The 20,380-nt window shown below is 48.7% G+C and overlaps 1 protein-coding gene and 2 long non-coding RNA genes across 3 annotated transcripts; 1 reads left to right on the forward strand and 2 right to left on the reverse strand.

The window, feature by feature from the left end:
* Positions 1-2,975: 2,975 nt before the first annotated feature.
* Positions 2,976-8,348, reverse strand: LOC125328106. Its single transcript, XR_007204537.1, has 2 exons — positions 6,462-8,348; positions 2,976-5,935 (listed from the first exon to the last, which is right to left on the reverse strand). It is a non-coding gene; the product is annotated as an uncharacterized LOC125328106 (long non-coding RNA).
* A 536-nt stretch (positions 8,349-8,884) lies between these two features.
* LOC125328105 lies at positions 8,885-10,796 on the reverse strand. The gene is made up of 3 exons (XR_007204536.1): positions 10,623-10,796; positions 9,952-10,061; positions 8,885-9,089 (listed from the first exon to the last, which is right to left on the reverse strand). It is a non-coding gene; the product is annotated as an uncharacterized LOC125328105 (long non-coding RNA).
* FOXA1 (forkhead box A1) lies at positions 10,719-15,503 on the forward strand. Its single transcript, XM_048308334.1, has 2 exons — positions 10,719-11,127; positions 13,552-15,503. Exons 1-2 carry the CDS (start codon positions 11,056-11,058, stop codon positions 14,812-14,814), a joined length of 1,335 nt encoding a protein of 444 aa, XP_048164291.1. The 5' UTR covers positions 10,719-11,055; the 3' UTR covers positions 14,815-15,503.
* Positions 15,504-20,380: the final 4,877 nt, after the last annotated feature.

Genomic DNA, 20,380 nt, shown 5'->3' on the forward strand with positions numbered 1-20,380 from the left:
TTCAAATAAGGCGTTCAACTGATTGAAAAGCTCCACTGGTCTACCAGGCAAATGGCTCCTATTATCGTCTCCTTTCTTTGTAGCTTTCAGCTACATTTTTGTAGGTTTTTTCCTCCTGCCTAATTGTATTCCTGGAGTTCAAGGGGTAGCCAGTGTCTTTCTTGCAAATAATGCAACTTACACTAGGCTAGATGGCCAACTTTTAGCTTGATAATGCAACTGAAAACTTGTTGAAGATGAAAAAGTCATTAGCCAGTCATTACGTCCCAATTAATAGCAAGTTTTCTCTTCTGATAGCAAGATAACTGAATAAAATCTTGTATTTGGTGCCTAATTTTCTTCTCTTTCTCTCTAGCAAGAATCCCAGAGTATCTGGAGAAGCAGTAGGTAGAATATCAAATAGCTGTTCTGTGTTGAAGGATTCCTGTTAGCAGTCCAGGCCATTAAAGCAGTTCAGAACAGGAATGAAGTGTTCGATTGCCACATTGAAGATGAATCCTATTAGCAGTTTAATGCAGATGTAAGCCTAGAGAACAGATTCATTTCAAACTAGTTAAACAGTAAGTAAAGCTTCAATGATTTCGTTTACCTAGAACAGTTCCTCTCTGCAGGAGTCACAGTGGGATGTGGAAGAAAAAGCCCTGCATGTGAAGAGGTATTTGCATCAGGAAGTTCCAGTAAGAAGCTGCTGAATGGCCAGAAGGATTTGCATTAAAAAAAAAAGTCTTTGGAGGAAGGAAAAAACCTTAGACACGAATTTCCTCTTTAGGTTAATAGTGGTGATAAAATGGCAAATGAGTATGCTGTGTTATCTTACTGTATCCGTTGGCTGTCGGTTCTGCTTGCAGAAGAGCAGGGGCTGGCTCCTGGGGAATGCAGTTAGGTTGTGAGAAAGGTTCAAGCCTTGGTTCATAAACATGTCCTGTGTTATTAGTCTCTAGGTCTTGTAAGCAAAGCAAGTAAACACCCAAGGGGATCTGATGTCAGGTTAAGTACCAAATGCTATATTTTTTCCCCTACTAAGCCACACATGATGTTTAGCAGCCATTCCTGGAGAAATTGTTGCCAATATATCCTCTAGATCCTTTAGCCTGAGCTCCAGAGATGACAGCTGCAGCTCCTCTGATACACATGAAAACAGGGAAAGCTTTTTCCGCTTTCCCCAGGTATTATTATTATCATTCCTTAATGATCACAGTGATGCTTGAAGCCTGAGGGTGGGGGTTTTTATTAACATTAAGTATTTAGTTAAACAGGTTAAGCCCTACCTCTGAAGATTGCAAAGTCCAAAATTTAATCAGTAGATGAATCTTTATAGTTAGCAAATGGATCTAAATTTGGAAAACCTTCTGCAAGTTCAGTCCCTGGGTACACATTATTATTTTTCATAATTAGACCTCACCAGATCACTAAGCTTTCTAATGTCACATAAATTGTGTTATCTAAGTTATTAGTCTATTAATTTTATAAGGAAGGTTTTTTTTCTTCTTAGGAAGAAAAGCAATCATTAAAAAATTGTTCAGTTGGTTGGAGAAATTAAAAAATGCAATTCCTTATCTCTGAAATGTCTGAGTCCATGTCATGTAGGAAGTCCCATTCCCAGTGCATATCACTTCCACGATCCAAGCACGATGGAGTGAGATACACATCATACCCCACAGATACTGGGAGGCAACTGGAGTTAGTCGTGCTTCCAACAGCCACCTTCATCTAGGCCACCAGAAATCAGGACAGCATGGTGCATATGAAATACCTATAGCCTGGTATGGGCTCTCCCGAAAATACCAAAGAGAATCCTTGGGAAGATGAGTAGCTATTGTTTAAAGGAAAAAGGAAAGTAAGAGCATAACTATTTTGCGAGCTCTGTGGCTCACACCTAGTTTGCCACTAAATTCTAAGCCTCGCCTCGGTATCCTTTTCCAGCTGGCTGTGAAACTCTTTGCACATGTCATAGTCCAGAGGCCCCCCAGCCCTGCTGGGGGTGCTGCATTCTCCATTCTGTGCTACAGCCAAAGCATTGATCTAGTCTGCCTCAGAATGGCAATACACATGCTCAAAACTATTCCCCAGTGCAATAGTTTTAGAAAGGATAAAAGCATATTTACAAATACATTTTCACCATGATGTCCAGTAGCATTAGTGCATTTTAGACTCCAGAACAAAGAGAGACTGAATGACTGTCTAAAGTCCCCTAGTAGAATCAGTGGTAATTTCATAACTGAATCTGTGCTTCTGATGGATAGTAAATAGAAAATCAGAGGCATGTATCCTCAGGGTATAGGCCACTGTTTGCTCTTCCAGGCCATCAACATCTTCAACATTTCTGCCAGGTGTATATATAAAATGGCCATAAATAATCAGAGTAAATGGATTAATTTTAAGCTAAATTACTGAACTGTGAATTATGGGCATTGGGAATGTAGCACGAAAAGTTCTCTGACAGTTACACTGTGGGAACAGTAACCTGTAGCAGAAGAGTAGACTAAACGGCAGAGGGGTTATCTCTTAAATCAGACAGTGTCAATACTGAAAAGATTTTTTGTTAGCTGCATCCAGCTGAGCTGAAGAAAATATTTTTTTTTTCCCCAGTGATCAATCTATATTGAATCCCTTGTGCAGTAAGCAGCCATGGAAAGGTTTTGTGGAATTAGTATTATAAACCACACATTCAATCCCTTTATGAGTGTTGAAAGCATTGTCATTCTTCTAATCACTATATCCTATCTTTGATCCATAACAAATATGCACACCCAGCTCTACTAATCTCCATTATGATTGTAAGATATCTGTATTTGCCAGTGCCATGCCAGCAGAAATAGTTAAAACATTTTTCTTCCTCCTAAGATTTTGGGCTTTGTCTTCTTGTTTCTACTCTCCCCATTTAAGCACATTGGTATTTCCTAATATAACATAATATAACATAACATAACATAACACAATATAATTCAAAAATATATAAATAAAAAAGTTCAAAACAAGATTAAGCCCTTTTATTTAAAAACATATTTATAATGAATAGATCAATACAATGATAAAATCACTTGGTCATTTTGAGTGATAATAATTCACAGATTTATTTTTAGTATGACATGACTGTAATATTTCCAAGTATGTGCCATTTTATTATATAGCCCAAGAGAAATTACATGAGTTACTTCTGGAAGCCCATCACACATGGCTGTTATTATAGGCACAAGGTCAGAGACATTCCTGGCTTTGAATAAGGCTGTAAGCAATAAACAGAGAAATTACAGCAGAACACCTCACAAAGTCTTTTCTGGGATTGGGCCTTTTCTTGATTTAGTGTTAAAATTTGATTATATTTGATCATATCAAAGATACATCATATCTCTCTGTTGTCTTTCATTTAATACAGCAGGTTTCCAGTTGGCCATTCCAGTCCAGCTCTTTTGTTCTCTTGATAGTGAATACATAGGTGGAGATATATATGTGTGTTTGTAGATCTCAGGTTTCACAGCTGAAGACTCAGTTTTGGTGAACATAGCAATTCTATTTAATCACAAGAAAAATTTTCACATCTGTTCAGTTTCTTCAACAAAAAGAAATGCCCCTCAAAGGGTGGGGAGAGTTGTCTGCAGAGGCTGAAGTTCCAGCTACCTCTAAGGACAAAAAGATTTAAAGGACTTCTGAGAATGGATTGTGGAGCAAATATTCATAGACCCTGAAAAGGGGAAAATGTTTTTTTTCAATCGGTAATGGCAAAGCCACCTAATGAGCTATGAAATTTTTTGGATAGAAGAGAGGAGTTTTATCTTTAGGAGGAACTGAAGGAAAGTTCAGATGTTACATTCCCTCTCAATTATCCCACCTTAACACATAAAAAGAAGTAAACCTGAAACTATATGCACAGCAGGAATACTCAGGCAGCTGCCTTGTTGGCAAGACAGGGATGGAGGAGGAATGAATTAAATCTGATTCTTACCTTGTCTCACCTGTAGCTGCACAGAGAACTGAGCCCAGGTGATGGCAGAAGGGAAGCCATGTGGTAATCTAAATGACCTTCATGATGTCAGTCCCTTTTAACTACTCAGCAGTTTTCAAATTCACCCCTGAAGTGCTTGAAGCAGCAGCAGAAGCTTAGCCCAGCTGCTGGAACAATGAACCACTCTTCAAAATACTGAACAGCTTCTTCCCCTGAGAAGTCCTAACATGTTACTAAATTCAGACCTTGCTCTACTTTCCCATAGGCATTAGTTGACTATAGTTTTTTTATGGATATTATGATTTTAGGGTGTTACCAGTTGATACTCACATTCTCATATTTAAGTGTAAAACTACAGACTGTGTTACATAGGGTCTCTGGTCATCCTTTTCCAGGGCAAGCATCATTTTTGCTATACACAGGTTAGTTATGTCCCCTAATGGAGTAAATGGCCAGTGTTTCTGTATATCTGTGAAAATGCTGCCACACACCCCACAATTGCTCACTGTCCATGTTAAACAGCTCAAGAAAATGTGCAGTTAATGCAGCTTGAATTAATTTATGCTCTAGGAACTGCAAGCTGGATAAGACTGTGGAACTGCTCCCTGGGGAGGAGTTTAAATAAGCCAGCCTTTATTTCGTACATTTGATTCTTCAGAGCTGAAGTCAGCCAAGAAAGCCTTCTAGGATGGATACTGGTCTCTCCCAAAGCTTTTCTATAAAACTGCTGTAGAGACAGAGACAGGGAAATGAATAGTTTTTGAAGGTAAAGCAGAAGATAGCAAACAATTTGAAAATATGTTGATATGTGCTGAAAGAAAGGTAGCATTTCTTCACTCTCCATTGCTCAAAATTAAAGGTATCAAACCAAGTCTACTTTCTGCATAGGAAAGTCAGTTTGCCAAGGAGTAGTATACTAAGATGAATATTACAAAGAGCTGATCAGCTCTGAATCTATTGTCCAATACAGACCTACTGGTTTTTATCAGTAAAGCAGATGTTCTCAAAGATAACTCACTGCAGGTTTTGGAGAAACAAGACTCTTGGAGAGTGGAAATACCTTTGATTCAAGCAGCAGATATTGTTGGAGCAGGGATGGCAGATTTTGGTCCATTAAGTTATTGGGGCAACTTTAACAATGAAAAAATTCTATAATTCATGCATATGTGCCTGTCCTATCAAGTGTTGTTTCTCATACTAGTTTATTTAGATTAACTGCACTCACTGCCTTAGTTTGCTTTCTTTGCTTCCTGCAAAAATCTGTATGTATCCTGAAACACCATTTTTGGAATTTGGATGAGATTCTACAAAGTGGGTGCCATCTAAGTACTTGTGTTTATCTCTGTGCATAATCATATTCCCATCTCCTCTGATACTGTTTCTTCCATGCCATCGTACTGTGGCCACTTCGAAACAAAACACCCTTTAAATCAAAATAAACCAACCAAGATTTTCAAAAACATATCAAGTATTTGAACAAGAACAGACACACTGATTGAAATACACAACAGAAGCATTTACATTTATGTATCAGTGTATCATAACATAAATAAAACAAACTACAACTGAAATAAATACCTACATGGTTGCTCTTGAATAAAATTATAATTATCAAGTGCATTTATTCTTGCATAAAGTAAAACACACTTGGCCAATCACATGCTGAAGTGTGGGCATCCTGCCAGCTAGAGTTCTGAAAACAGCATACATACATCTAACCATATAAGCAAAAATAAACTGGTTGCTTACGATGGGTAATGATTTACCTTGTTAAGAACTCTTTTGTTACACTTCAGAAAAAAACCCCCGAAACAACACAAAACAGAAACTTTCTTACTCTCATCACTGTAACCATTGGATATCAACATTCATAATTTTTCATTTTGTTATTTTCTTTCTCCCTTAATTGGTCTGATACATGAGTATTTTCAGATGGGTGGGATATTATTTGCTACGTTGCTCAAGTCTTACGATATCAACTCTGCAGTATGCCTAGAAAATGAAATGCAGTGAATTGCACTGAAATTAAAATAAAATAAAATAAAATAAAATAAAATAAAATAAAATAAAATAAAATAAAATAAAATAAAATAACTATAATCCTGCAACGGAACATCACTGTTGCAACGAGCTACATAATGTCTCCCGGGCCTGGTAGAGCGGTCATGAAAGGAGCACGGCCCTGAGTGTGACCCGTGAGAGCCCGCAGGCCCGGCGCCCCGGGAGCGCTGTCCGGGGCCCCGAGGGCGCGTCCGCGGCAGGACTGCGCCTCGGAGGGGCCGCGCTCCCGCGGGCAGCCGGGCAGCACTGCCCGGGTCCCGGAGCCCCTGCCCCCGGCGGCGGCGGCTGAGGGTCCGGCAGCGGGCAGGCAGGGCCCGGCCGAGAGGGGTGAGACGCCCGGGCCTCCCTGCCGTGGATGGTGCGGCGGAGAGCGCACGTCTGGTCCGCCCAGGAGAACCAGACCACGGGTCCTGGGGAGGAAGAGGTGCTGTGGGAAAAGGGGGTGCCCCACTCCTACCTTGGGTCGGTCGAAGGAAGGAGGTCACTTGATCGTCACGGTCGGAGATAAGAAGAGTACTCTCACTCAGCAAAAGCTCAGAAGCATATGCTGACCCCGTGCAGTGCCCTCATCTGCCTGGGCCCTGCTCCCGAGCGAGAGGAGAGTGCAAAGCCACCTTCTCGCCCGTGCGCCCCCGACAGGGGCTCCTCCGGGCGTGTCTGAGGAGACCCCCACGGACTCTTCTAAATGAGAATTCAGCCACAGGAGCACGGAACCGGGGCGGCTGTGCCTGTGTGAGGGGCGGAGGGAGAGAGGGAGGGAAAACAGCCCCCCGAGTCGGACGCCTTCTCTGTGGGCTCCCCCCGGAAGGAGAGGCGCTACCGACAGTCACCGACCCCTGGTCCCGGAGCACCCAGGATCCCTCCCCGTCCAAAGCACCGTGTTCTGGGCACAGGCACGTTCCCAGAGGGTTACTGTTTGCCCGCTTGGATGGGGAAGGATTTCAGGTTGGAAACAGACGGGAAGAGAGATTTCCCATCGTGGGGAGATGGTGGGGGAGGTTGACGGGGTCCCACGGTGTTTTCGGCGACCCGTTGCACAGGCTTGGGCCAGTCTGGAAAGCCGGGTATGAGGGACCCTCTGCAGGAGACAGACCCGGTCAAACGAAAAGAAGGCTGTGCAGTGTAGAGCAGGGATGGCATACCGATGCGGAGATAACCTCACAGCTCCTTCCCGAGCTAAACGCCTGGCCCGCGCAAGCACTGCCGAGAAATTCTCGTCCAGAAGACGATGGTATTTGGGCAAAATCGAGTAAGACCCTACAAGTCAAACCGAAGGGCCAGCAGACGCTGCTGCTGCCAGGGGAAACTTAGACAGGAACGAACTGAAAGAGTGCTCCACGTTAAAATTAAAGCTCCCGCCGCTTGCATCGGCCGCCCGGCCCACGCGTGGGGTAGAGCCTGCGGGCGGCGCTCCCGGGCGGCGCTGGTCGGCGGGCGCCGACGAGCTCCCGGGCCGTGGCCGCTCCCCGCGTGGGCAGCGCCGTGCTGGGGCCAGCTCTGGTCCCCGAGGCGCTGCCGGAAGCCCCTTCCCAGGGGCGAGGCCACTTGGCCCGTCCAGACAGCGACGAGATTCCCAAAAACCAGACCCTTGCTGAGTGGTCTTTGTGGGGCCCATCTCTTCCTGACAGCGTTGGTAATACTGTCTCCCCTGGAAGTCCTGCCCCCGCTCCACACACACATATTTCCGTATTTTTTAGGTCAGGTTTTATGTTTGCACCCTTGGCAGCACACACCTGTGGAGCCAAGAGCTGAGACCTTGATCCCATCTAGCCGGGTAAAGCGCAGCTCACCTCAGCTGCGCTTTTCTCCAGGTTGCACAAACAGCTCGCCCCGAAAAAAAAAAAAAAAAACCATCTGTTTAGAAAAAAATAAAGTGTATAGAACCTGGTTCTACTCTAATCAGAGCTGGGGAAAGGCGCTGTGGGGCCAGTGCTTCCGTCCTGACTCCTGAAAAACGGATCAGCTAGTCGCGACTGGAGAGCTCCTGGCTACTAGACAGCGTCCCGCATCCTAGAAGAGTGCTTCTCTGCTGAGCCTGCTGCAAAGGATACTGATAAATTCCGCTGGACTCGCAGAGCATCCTTCACAGGGCTTCACTACATAAAGGTTCAAGTGCAGGGCAAGGGCAACTACCGAAATACCCGCTTTTTCCTGTGGTCGCGGGCAGAGACGTCTTGACCTTCTTCTTGACTCAAGGGAGGATTTTCTCCGCCAGGGCTGCAACACAGCAACCGGGCTGAAGAGAATTTCCAGCAGCGGCTGGCTCTGACTCGGGCTTGCTGATTATACATCAAGTAGAGAGGCTCTAAGCAGATTAAGAGAGGATCCTGCCTGTGCTCTCACCTCTGGGAGCAGCCTCAGGAGGGAGCTGAGCCCGCCGCCGGACAACAGGAGGCGCTGAGGCTTTGCACAACCCCTGGCTCCCCTCCCCTCCCGAGCAGCGGGCATCCCAGCCGGGGCGGCCCAGGGGTGGCCGGTCTAGAGAGAGGCTTTGCCGGCTCCACGTTTGCTCCTCCCGGTGAAACGCCTCCGCGGTTTGTAGCAGCATCCGATGAGCATGGCCGGCTTTGTGCCTGCCCTTTTTTCCAGGTACGGAGTGACCCAGCATGGGCTGCCCGGCGTCCCGTCGGGTGTTGCTCCCGCGGGGCTGGGCTCTGGAAAGCGAGGCAGCACCGCCCCGAGGTCACCCAGCGGGGGGGTGCCGACAGCGGGGTCGCTGGGGCAGCTGCACTCCTGCCAGCATCCCCGCATGAGGCTGTGCTGCTACGGGGGAACCGTACTCCACAGACCTCAAATACTGAAATGAACAAGCCAACACCGAAGGATCTCTGTTTTCAGGCTTATACACTGCTTCCATTCGGAAAAGAGAGAGGGTGCATACATGGAGACCGCAATTTTAATATTTCTTAGATATTAGATATCCACTTAGATATTCCAATTTCTCTGGGTGTAGTTTGACCATTTGAGAAAGAAGGAGTTTAATCCAGCGCTTTTAAGTATTTTATTTCCTTCAAGACATATTTTCATATGTTGTTCTCCTCTGCTGATTCCAGAGTTTTGTTTGTTTCGAGGATTTGACTTAATTCTGTTGCCAGATTTAAAAAAAAAAAAAAAAAAAAGGGGTGAGGAGAGAAAAAACAAAGAAAGGGGTAGCAGAAAATGCATTTAAAGAACCAGTTAAAACATATTCGTCGAGGCAGAGATATTCTATATCTCGTCATTTGAATCCTGTGTCTTTATGAGAAACTTTAAAATCCTGTTTGTGAGGGTGACATTTCCCCAGATCACCCGAGAACAAATCACTGTGGAAGCAACTGTGGTCATGCTGAAATAAACACATCAAGCTGAAATTCAGCCCCAGATGTGTATTATAGTTTGTGCGGTATGATATCCAAGCCTTTTTCAAAATCCCAAGATGCTTTATTTCCCTTTCAAATTTCCACTGTTGGAAAAGTTGTTTGTGTTGTGGGGGAGGGGTTGTTATTTGCTGGTTGGTGATGTAGCTTTTTTAGGTTTTGACTTTTTGGTTTTTGTTTTCTGCTATGAGGTGATAAAAGTTTTAGTAGCTAGGTGGGAACGAACTCACAAGGGATAGGATAGAGAAACCCAAGAAAAGTCCGTGGTGTTGACATAGGCTCGAAGAGCCGGACAGGGCAGAAATGTTTGATCCGTCTGCAAAGACTGAGATTCCCTCTATAATAATAAAAAAGCTTTGTCCAATGTCAGTTTGTTTTATCGCTGTTTTTCACCTTTTACCAGCCTGTGTAGATTCCTCTCCCCCCCTGTTCGTTGTGAGAAATCAGGTCAATAAGCAAGAAGTTGGAAATGAGATACCTGCTACCTATTATTGCTACTCCTGGGTGTCTGGCATCAGAGAAAGCTTCCAAATGAGCCTTCTGGGCTGAAGGCTTTCACAGTAAAGATATAAAATGGTCCTAGTGACTCACCTGATGTTTGCCAAGTGGAGGTTAATATCAGTGGATCCGCATTCAGGCCTCTGTCCGTATTTATTGGGAACCTGTAGTATTATGCCTCAGCACGGTGACTCACATGGTTTCTGAACATAAAGCACCCGAAAAAGCAATATCATTATCACCATCTACACAGGACGGCACTCTGTTTGAAGGGCTAGTTTACTCCGGAGGAAGAGGGGGATGGGGTGGGGGGAGAGTTGGGAGGGCTTTGGGGAGCACGGAGAGGAGCCTCCTGCTCGCAGCCCGGAGCGCCTAATCCGATCCCCTGCCCGGAGGGCGGTGGGAACGTGGGGCGCCGCGGCAGGGCCTGGAGGTACCTGCGCGGTAACAACTGTGAAGCGAGGAGCGGGAGAGGGGGGGAACCTGCGGACTTCAGGACTCGGTACTTTAAAGCACGTCCCGGCCATCAAGTTAAAGGAGCATCTACTGGACTTTAGTAAATATTGCCTCTAATCTCAGGAGTTTAAGGCTGGATGGCCTTTTGCATTCTCTTCAAATACAAGGGGCTGCCCTTCCTTCATCTACCTCATTTCATTTCCCCCGGTCCCTCCTAGCATTTGTCCTGTCCACCTGAAAGGGTGGTCGTGCCCGTCCCCCGTCCCATCCCGTCCCGCCCCCCGCCCCCCTCTCTCCCCCTCTCCCACCTCTGTCTCTCCTTCTTTCCCCACAAGCTTAAACCAATTACGCAGCTTTGCAAATAAAGTGCCGCCCCGGGGGGAGTTGCAGGCGAGGGGGACTGCCTTGTTTGCAGGTGCATCTCCGGCTTTGTAGGTGCGAACGCCTTTGTGCGGCGGACAAATGGGGAGAGGAGGAGGAGGAGGTGGGTACTTCTGCGACGTAAGATCCACATCAGCTCAACTCCACTCACATCCCAGCCGCACTTCCTCACTTTCTCAACTGTCTCGCCCCACACCGCTCCCTGCCTCCTTTTTGGCTGGTTATAGAGCAGAATTCAGTAACCCCCGCCCCTCCTGAGAGCTGGCTTCCTGCTAGGTCGGGCTTTCGGGCTCTTTTCCTACTGCCCGTCGCTCGCTTGCAAAAAGGCTGGATGGTTACACCGGGCAGGTTGGCTCCATAATGTTAGGGACTGTGAAAATGGAAGGGCATGAAACCAGCGACTGGAACAGCTACTACGCCGACACTCAGGAGGTGAGTAAATCCCAGGGTCTGGCTTCGCTGATGCCCCTGTGCAGGGGAGGGGAGGACCTGGGGGTGGCTAGGGGTCTGGAGGGGGCAGCAATCGGAGGAATCGGTTTGCAGTCCAGATCCTGCCAACGCAAACGTACCTCCCCCTCCCTCCGGCGCCGAAACTGGCTAGGCTTCCCCAAGGAAAACACAGCTTCCAGGAGCCCTGGAGGCGTTTGGGGAAGACGCGGGGCGGCTGCAAGCCCCCCAGGAGGGCCGGGGGCCCGGGGGCTGCCCTTGATCTCATCTAAGAGGCGTAATCTTCTCTCGCGGCGCGCACAAAAGCACGCCGTAAACTCTTGGCTCGGGGCAGAGGACTCGCCGCGCGCCGGCACCCGACTCCTTCCCGGCAGATGGCAAGGGCCGAGGGAGACGGACGCCAGCGCGTCCTGGTCGGAGGCAGCGCCTTCCCCGAGCTTCTCCGCGGGACCTCCCCCCTCTCTACTCGCCACCGCCGGGCCCTCACCTGTTAAAGCCGGGGGAAAGGAAAGGAGGGGGAAAACCAGGCGTTTGTCCGTACTTTGCGGACGGGCTGCCTGCGGCGTGCGCTGCTGCCGCGGGCCGGCTGGCGGCGCTGCCGAGAGCCGGGCCGGGAGGGGGGCCCGCACCCGGACCCGCCGCCCCCCACCCGGACCCGGTCCGGACCGGGGCACCCCGGAGGCGCTGCCGCCCCCCGCGCCTGTTTGACAGCGCCGTGCATAAAGAGGAGGAGAACCGGCCCAAGCACCCACAACTGCGGCGGAGGAGAGGGCCACGGCAGCGCCCGGAGCCTTCCCCGCGGCGCGGCCCTGTGGGGCCTGGGGTCCGCGCTGTGCCGCTGAGGTTCTGCAACGGGGGTCCCGGGAGAAGCCAGCGCCCGGCAGCACGCCCAGCAGCACGGCGGATTCCCGCCCGGGAAGGAGCCGTTTTGAGGAAGTGCGGCAGCGAGGCAGCACCTGGGTGTGCGCACCCGGGCATTGCATCAGCATACCCGGACACACGGCTCCATAGTCCTCACGCCTCGTCCCGCACCCGGAGCTGGCACACGCGCCCATAGGGCCACGCGGACACAGGCAGATACGTGTCACCAGGCTGGCATCTCCTTTAATAAAGGAAAGTCGGCTGAGGGCAAATAAGGGTCATCCTAATTACGTGCCGTTTCCAGACTCATTTTTCCTCGCTATACTCATTGTCCACAAACATAAAGTTAAACGAACTTCGCTTTTGCTATTTTTTTAAAACTTCAGTCTTTTCTCCTCTCTTGCCATTTAATTTGAATAGCTGCATGAATGCAAGGTGGGAAACTCAACCGCCTTCTACCATCTCAAATAATTAATGCGATCCTCTAAATCAAAAGTGCGGTTATAAGTTAGTGAAATTTGTGAAGATCAGAAATGAATTTTATATATTTAACCGTTGCTTAAACCTCCTTTTCTTAGCCGTAGTTCGAGTAAACTGGGAACGTCTTTCTCTCTCCTCTTAAATAAGATGCCATACCAGAAAGCGCAATTTCGGGCTCTCCGACTCTGCCTTTTTTAAGAGTTGTGTTATGTGGTAGGGTGCTACAATTTTTTCCACGTCGTGCAATTGTAGGAAATCATCTCAGAGAGGAAAAGTTCAGGCTTTTCAGACTTTGGGAAAGTTTGGGTGCTTGATTGGTTGGTTGATTTTTTTTTAATTAAACTTCAATTTAAAGACTGTTTTGATAGAAAATGTAGACAAGGGGGAAGCTTTCCGCAGATGAAACAGGCCGACATCGCCTGTTTGGTTTGGGTGAGGGGTTTTAAAATTATTTTGCAACAAGACATTGTTGCATCTTGTATGTTTCTTAGAAAAGAAATTTAAATTAGTGCAGGAAGGGAGAAATACGTGAGATTTTTCTTAGAAAATGCCAGCAGTCTTTCTCCTTGGCGCAAACACTGTATGCCCATCCATTTCAATACTCTGATGAGTTTAAGTATTTAACTAGTGAGACAGGACACAAAAACAACAAAATACGGGAATGCTCCGGGGGAACACCTCCTCCCGGGGCAGTCTGAGCCCGCAGCCCGGCTCTGCGAGGGTGTGGAGCGGCTCCGGGAAGACAGTCGGTTCGTGCGCCCCGCTGATCCCGGTGCAGCCTGCACAAGCTGCGACACGCCGGTAAACCGGGAGCTCGTCCGGAGAGAGCACCCCCCGCTCCGTGTCTATTTATAAATGTATATAAATATGAAATAGATCTTTTCACGACAACAGCTGCCTTTCCGTGCGGCTTTGGGGAAGCTTTTTCCCTGGTGTCGGGGAAGCGGCCGGCGTCCCGTAGCAGGACGTTTGCACGGCTGGCCGGGCCAGGCGGGCGGATCCGGCCCCTGCGAGGTCCTGCCACACCTCTCTCCCCTCTAACTCCGTCTCTTTGTCTCGCTGCCCTAGGCCTATTCCTCGGTGCCCGTGAGCAACATGAATTCGGGGCTGGGCTCCATGAACACCATGAACACCTACATGACCATGAACACCATGACGACAAGCGGCAACATGACCTCCAGCTCCTTCAACATGTCCTACGCCAATACGGGGCTGGGGGCTGGGCTGAGTCCCGGTGCCGTGGCCGGCATGCCGGCAGGCTCGGCGGGGCCCGTGAACGGCATGCCGGCCGGCGTGGCCGCCATGGGCACAGCGCTGAGCCCCGGCGGCATCAACGCCATGTCTGCCCAGCCGGCCCCCATGAACGGGCTGAGCCCCTACGGCGGCATGAACCCCTGCATGAGCCCCATGGCCTACACCCAGTCCAACCTCGGCAGGACACGGGACGCTAAGTCCTTCAAGCGGACCTACCCCCACGCCAAGCCGCCCTACTCCTACATCTCCCTCATCACCATGGCCATCCAGCAGGCACCCAGCAAGATGCTGACGCTGAGTGAGATCTACCAGTGGATCATGGACCTTTTCCCCTACTACCGACAGAACCAGCAGCGCTGGCAGAACAGCATCCGCCACTCGCTCTCTTTCAATGACTGTTTCGTCAAGGTGGCCCGCTCCCCCGACAAGCCCGGCAAGGGCTCCTATTGGACCCTGCACCCCGACTCCGGCAACATGTTTGAAAATGGCTGTTACCTCCGCCGGCAAAAGCGCTTCAAGTGCGAGAAGCCGGCGAACAGTAAAGCCACTCAGGAGGGTAGGAAAGATCAGGCCGGGGCCTCTAGTTCAAGCTCCAACTCCCCCCTGCACAGAGGCCACAACAAACCCGCACAGCTGGACACCACCACCTCTCTCTCCAGCTCCAACCCGTCCACCAGCCCCCAGTCTATGGACCACAGTGGATCAAGCACGGAGCTAAAGACGTCGGCCTCGGCCGCCTCCTCCACCATCAGCTCTGTACCCACCTTGGCCTCCGTCCCACACCCCCCTCACTCCTTAGCCCACGAACCTCAGCTCCACCTCAAGGGCGATCCCCACTACTCCTTCAACCACCCATTTTCCATCAACAACCTCATGTCCTCCTCGGAGCAGCAGCACAAGCTGGACTTCAAAGCCTACGAGCAGGCGCTGCAATATTCCTCCTACGGGGCCAGCATCCCCGGCGGGCTGCCCCTGGGCAGCGCCTCCATGGCTGGCCGGAGCAGCATCGAGCCCTCGGCCCTAGAGCCCTCCTACTACCAAGGTGTGTATTCCAGACCCGTGCTAAACACCTCCTAGCTGTGCAACCCCCGCCACCAGGGCCGAGACCCCTCCTCCCCTTCCTGGCTTCTCTCCCCGCTTTCCCTGAGACAAACCAAGGTGTTTCTGCACGCTGCGTGCAAAGGACTGTTACTTTTAAATTGTCTCTCAACGCGTTGTGTGTTATGATCCACCACGACCTCCTGCAAAGCCGGCCGCATCCCGCTTGTACATACTCCCTCCAGCCCCTGCCGCCCAGCCCCTCTCCCCGGAGACCTCCTCAGCCTATGCAGGGTGTTATTAAAAAGAAGAAAAAAATGTTGAGCTTGTAAACTACTTGTTTGTGCTTTCCGCCCCCTCGTCTCCCTCCCTTATGTGTTCTATAATCTCATGTAAGTTTACAGGTATGTGGCAATACTTTAACAATACGGAGATGAAGAAGAGAGTAGACATTTAAGACTTTTTTTTAATTAAAAAGGCTTTGAAGGACAATACTGCTGTGAAGTAGCAAAACACTAAGAGAATCTCTAAGCAACAAGAGGACTATTTACTTTCTCGGATCATCCTTTTGATACTTGCAAAATAAACCTTCGGCTACTACAACCCGCATAAACCCGGATACTGCGGGCCGGATCCTGCACTCTCGAGGGGACCAACTGGAGCTTTGGAGTGCAGGATGCGACCCTTGTCTTTTTCCAAGTGTTACCTGTTTTGGGATGTAATATAAAGTTACAAGAGGTCACAGCCAGTCGGATTTTTTTTTCCTTCCCATCTGTTACTGAAGATTCTAGTTCATCAGGAACTCTCATCAACATGTGAATGACATACTTATTTAATTTGTCTTCATTGTGTACCAGCTAGAACTGTGTATCTATAACCAGGTTATTTTCCCCCTCCCCTAGGAAACATTGACTATTACACTGATGCAAGGAAAAGAGGACAGCTCTGTCTCTCCCCCCTTTTCAAACTTGTCTAATATTTTTTTTGTGGCCGTTTAATTATTGCCATCGTTAGCTTATTTCATCCAGTGTTATTGCACTTTCCACAGTTTTACACGGTGTTAGCATAGCCAGACGGGTTTTATTATTATTCCTGTTCGCTGTTTCAATGTTCTTAATTTATTGCATGGTTTATATTGTTTTCTTTCTTTACAGCTGGAAATTGCTTTAAATGACCGTAAAAAAATAATTACACGTGAATTTAAGAAATTTTGTTAATTTTATAAATGTGATTGTAATTGAAAAAATATTTTGATTTAAAACGATAACTGAGAATTTAATGCGTGAAGTATGTTTTTGATTATTTGCAGTTAAGGACTTTAAATAAATCAAATGTTATCAATTAAATACTTCTGCTATTTTCTTACAAAATTTCTGGGGCGGGTTACGGAGGACGAAGCCGTGTGCAAGAAAATAAAAACGTAGCGCTTAAATGTGGATATGAAGAGGAAAGATTTGCACGGCCAGGCTTGTGCAAAGGGAAGGCGGGGGATGCGCCCGCAGGGTGTGTTTGTGGGCGCTGCGATGCCACCGGCCTGTGAGGCTGTGTGTGTGTGTGGTGGTGTCCTTTTTTTTTTTTCCCCTGATTCACTGTGCTGGGATATGTTGAGGGATGGCAGGAAAAAGCATCCCGAGGCGATGTAACCTCCTCGGTGTTTTGCGGCCAGAGCTGCCGGGGCGGCGGCAGCCAGACTCGGCGTTTCCCCGCCGGACGCGACGACGCCCTCTGGGAGCATCCCTAGGGCGGATCCCCGCCGCTCCGGGCCGCTGGAAAGGCCCAGACCCCGTTTTGTAGTTCTGGCTCGGAACCGTCCGTCGGAACGACACCAGCAGCCGCGCTGGAGAGCTCTGGCCCCCAGCAACAGACGTTGTCGGGGGAGGAGAGTTTAAGTGTGAATGATTTCGCTGTGCCGAGCCCTGTTCGTGCACGGCCGCCAAATAAAAGAACCGTGTAATTCTCGTAATTATCACATAATTGCCCCCTGGTTGGTTAGGGACAGCGGCGACAAACTAAATTAAGGCTCGATTTAGAAAAAAAAGCCGAGCCAGCGTCCCAGAAATCTCACCACATTCCTCCAGCACTACTACCCAGCGGAAAACGGGAGGAAAAAAAAAGTCTTGGGAGAGCCCCTCTGCTTTTCGAGTGTGGCCGGATCAGCGATGATCCGGGTCGGAGATGCGCGCAGGGCTCTCCCGGCGACACGGAGCCGTCTCCCGCGTCATGTTGTGCGGGTGCTCTTGGTCGGGCGGGCATTTACTGCAGGTCCCCCCCGGCTACCTCATGCAGGTCCTGCAGCAGGGGGGAGGGGGTTCTGTCCTTGTCGCCGTGTGCGGCCGGTTACCCCATGGCCCGACTGTGTGGCACCTTCGCCTCTAAACGTCCCGAAACGGCAAACATCAACAGACCCCCCGCAGCCAGGGGCAGCTCGGGGCTGCTCGGCATCGAGTCTGGGCAGGCGGATCCTATCCAAAGTCCCGCTTCTGCCAAAAGGAGCTTCGTGAGACTCGAGAGAAGATGAAGCCAATTTTCAGCAGGACTTCACTTGTCTCCCACAGACTAGTCTATAGAGAATATGCCATTGCAGAGTGGAGACATTGATTTAATGCCTTGGGCTTATACACGGAAAATATCAATCGACCGATAGCGATAAGGCAGCAAGTTTCACATATCAGCTGAGGAGCACACACCGTGTGTAATGGAAATATTTGGGGCGTGGGTAATAAAAGCGTTTAAGCGGACCGGCGCGGCTCCAAACCTCTCAGAGATAAGGAGCGGAGCCTGTCACGAATGCAGCGTGTGCCCTTTCGCCACTCGCCACCAAGATTATATTCCTCCCCTTTCTTCTCGTAGGCAAATGGTGTCTGCGGTGGGCAATGAGCCACTGACAAGACAGGGATGCAGCTCATGTTAAAAACTCGGGTCCCTGGCTCAAAGCACGCAGCATTCTGTGATCAGTTTAAGATTTGGAAATCAACAGCAGGGCGAAGGGTCCCGTTTTCCGTTCTGCTCCTAGCTGCCCTGCTGCTGCTGCATTAATCCTGTGCTCAGGGAACCCCCAGCCAGAGTGCAAAAATAAGCTAAAAATGGGCTCCACAAGAAGAGGGTGCATCCCCCCGCCCCTCAATGTGTGTAGAGGAGTTTGCGAGCATCTCCTCCCAGCCGGACCGGTCGCTCTGTGCTAGAAGGGAAGGAGCTGGCGGGTGCGGGGCTTTTGCCCCTGACAGAGATAGTGTTTCAACCCGGCGTCCGGGACAGAGGCAAAGCGGGAGCCCGCCAGGCTTCAGGTTCCAGGCTCCGACCGACGCCTCAGTTTACAGGGGCAACTTCGTCTTTTCCTGCTCGGCAATTACCTCCGACCAGCCACGTGCGAGGGAGCGAAAACGGCTCATTTAGCGTCATTAAATACAAGCGGGGAGTAAATCGGGGCGGCGGGGAACCTCTGTAAAGATTTACGCGGAGTTTGGGCGGTGAGGAGGCCCCGGTCCGGGACGAGGGGGAGATGCTGGGTGCGCCGGCGGGGCAGGGGCTCTCGAGGCGACGCGGCGGGGACCCTGCCGGGGGCGAGGGAACGCGGAAGGGTCCCCTGGCGCAGCGGAGCCCTCCTCTGCAGCAGGGTCCGGCAGTCCTGCGCCCACTGGCAAGAGGGGCACGATGGGGCCCCCTCCCGTGGCACCTCCTCGGAGCACCTGCGAGCAGCACCTGCCCTTCGCAGAACGGAAGAGTCGGTGGAATAAAAGCAGCTTCAGCCGCCCAAGTCAAGTGGGAGAAATAAAATCACAAGTAACTGCTGGGTTGTTTCCTGAGTGCGAATGGACAACACTGACATCTACATCGGCAAACAATCGGAGGACATACATTGTTTGGAAGGAATTAATTTAAAATGTTCGGGACTACTGAAAGACCAGAAAGAAAAAATTGCCGGACAGTTTTTCATTTGAATCCTATTAGTGTCAATAAAACATAAGTAAATCGTAAAAGAACGGCGCGAGAGAACACTTCAGCCACTGGCATAGCTTCAAAAATTGTTCTGAAATGTGTTGAGTAGGTATTGAAATTGGTCCGTCAGCATAAACACGAAATAAATTAATTCCCTTGCTGTAACGCCAATTAGTCTTTAGAAGAGCAATTGTCTCGGTTTTAGTTTTACAGTAATATTATAGATAAAACACTGGATTGCAATAACAATGCACTTTGTATGGTTTCTTTTCTGTTTTGATAAATCGGAATCTAGGCATATATGCGTGAGCTTATGTGATTAATCACTCTGAAAAGAACATTTTTAAATCAGACACTTAATAAATAAATAGATTTCGTGTGCATTTTCGTGATAAATTTAATTCGTGAAGAAGCAAATTATCCTCATATAAATAAGGGATATAAAGTTCTCTCGGGAGGAATATAGATGCATATATTGTATATATTAACATACATATAATTAATATGTATTTGTTTCCAGGGGAGACAAGTGGAAATATACATAACATGCAATGACCAGGCAAAAATCACACCACAATAGTGCACAGAATGTGACCGGAGTACAGAATGTACACGTAAGTCCCCGCAAAACTCCCACGCTGCAATATTGTTCAGGAAATATAGGAGAATGGTTAATAGCTAAAATCAAAATGCAATTAGCTTGATTATTTACATGTCAAGGGTCGTGCGGCAAAATGGTTCTTTTTTTCTTCTTCTTCTTAATGCGAAGCCAGCCTTCTGAGCTCTTAGCAAAGGCAGAGTAATAATGTTTTTAAAATAGTTTGTACATTTTCTGCAATTTGTAGTTTCGAAAGGTCTATTTCAGCGGGAGAAAATAACTGGGGGAAGAGAACAGTGAAAAATCGGAGGCGATAAGAAGAAAACCTGCCTTTGTTCTCTCTGCTATTTTCTAATAATTATTCTGACCATTGTGACAAAGTAGCAGTTAAGGACAGATCAGTGTAAATAACGTCGCATTTCACTTGCAAACCGTGCAACTTTCTGGCCCAAGCCTTGCCATGGTGTTTGTTTCTCCTCTTCACCTCAAACAGAAACTCATTGAGATTTCAGATCTTTGAACTTTGGACAGATCAAACTGCCAGCGCTCACCTTTGTCTCCAGTCATTAGGATTTAAAGCATATGTAGCCTTATGGCAGAACCCATTTGTCTCTACAAGGGGAAAAAGATGCGATGTCCTCTCTTTCCCCCCACCCTAAAACTCCTACATTTAGTTGAATTCACAGAAAGGATCATTTTCCGGAATGGCGCCTCTGCTGCGGTAGCATTGCTCGAATGGGCTTTGCTCAGGCGAGTTACTTTAGGGGAAGTTCGTCGTTGTTTTGATATTATTGTTGTACAGTTGGTAAACTAATTTTTCCCATGAAATATTCCTACACCTGCTCGTTATTCCAAGGGTGAACTACCAGCAGACAGGTTATTGTTGTTGTTGTTAATTTTATTATTATTATTATTATTATTATTACTGCAGCCAGCAGGAGGAACAAGCACTGAACCGGAGCGCTGCTGTGTTCCCCCTGCCCTGCGCTCGCCCAGGCTGTCCCCCCGCAGCGCGGGAGGCTCTGAAGTGGCGCGGAGGCGACACGGGAGCGAGCGGGACGGGGCTCCGGT

The sequence above is a fragment of the Corvus hawaiiensis genome, chromosome 6, assembly GCF_020740725.1.
Source record: "Corvus hawaiiensis isolate bCorHaw1 chromosome 6, bCorHaw1.pri.cur, whole genome shotgun sequence".
NCBI classification, from domain to species: Eukaryota; Metazoa; Chordata; class Aves; order Passeriformes; family Corvidae; genus Corvus; species Corvus hawaiiensis.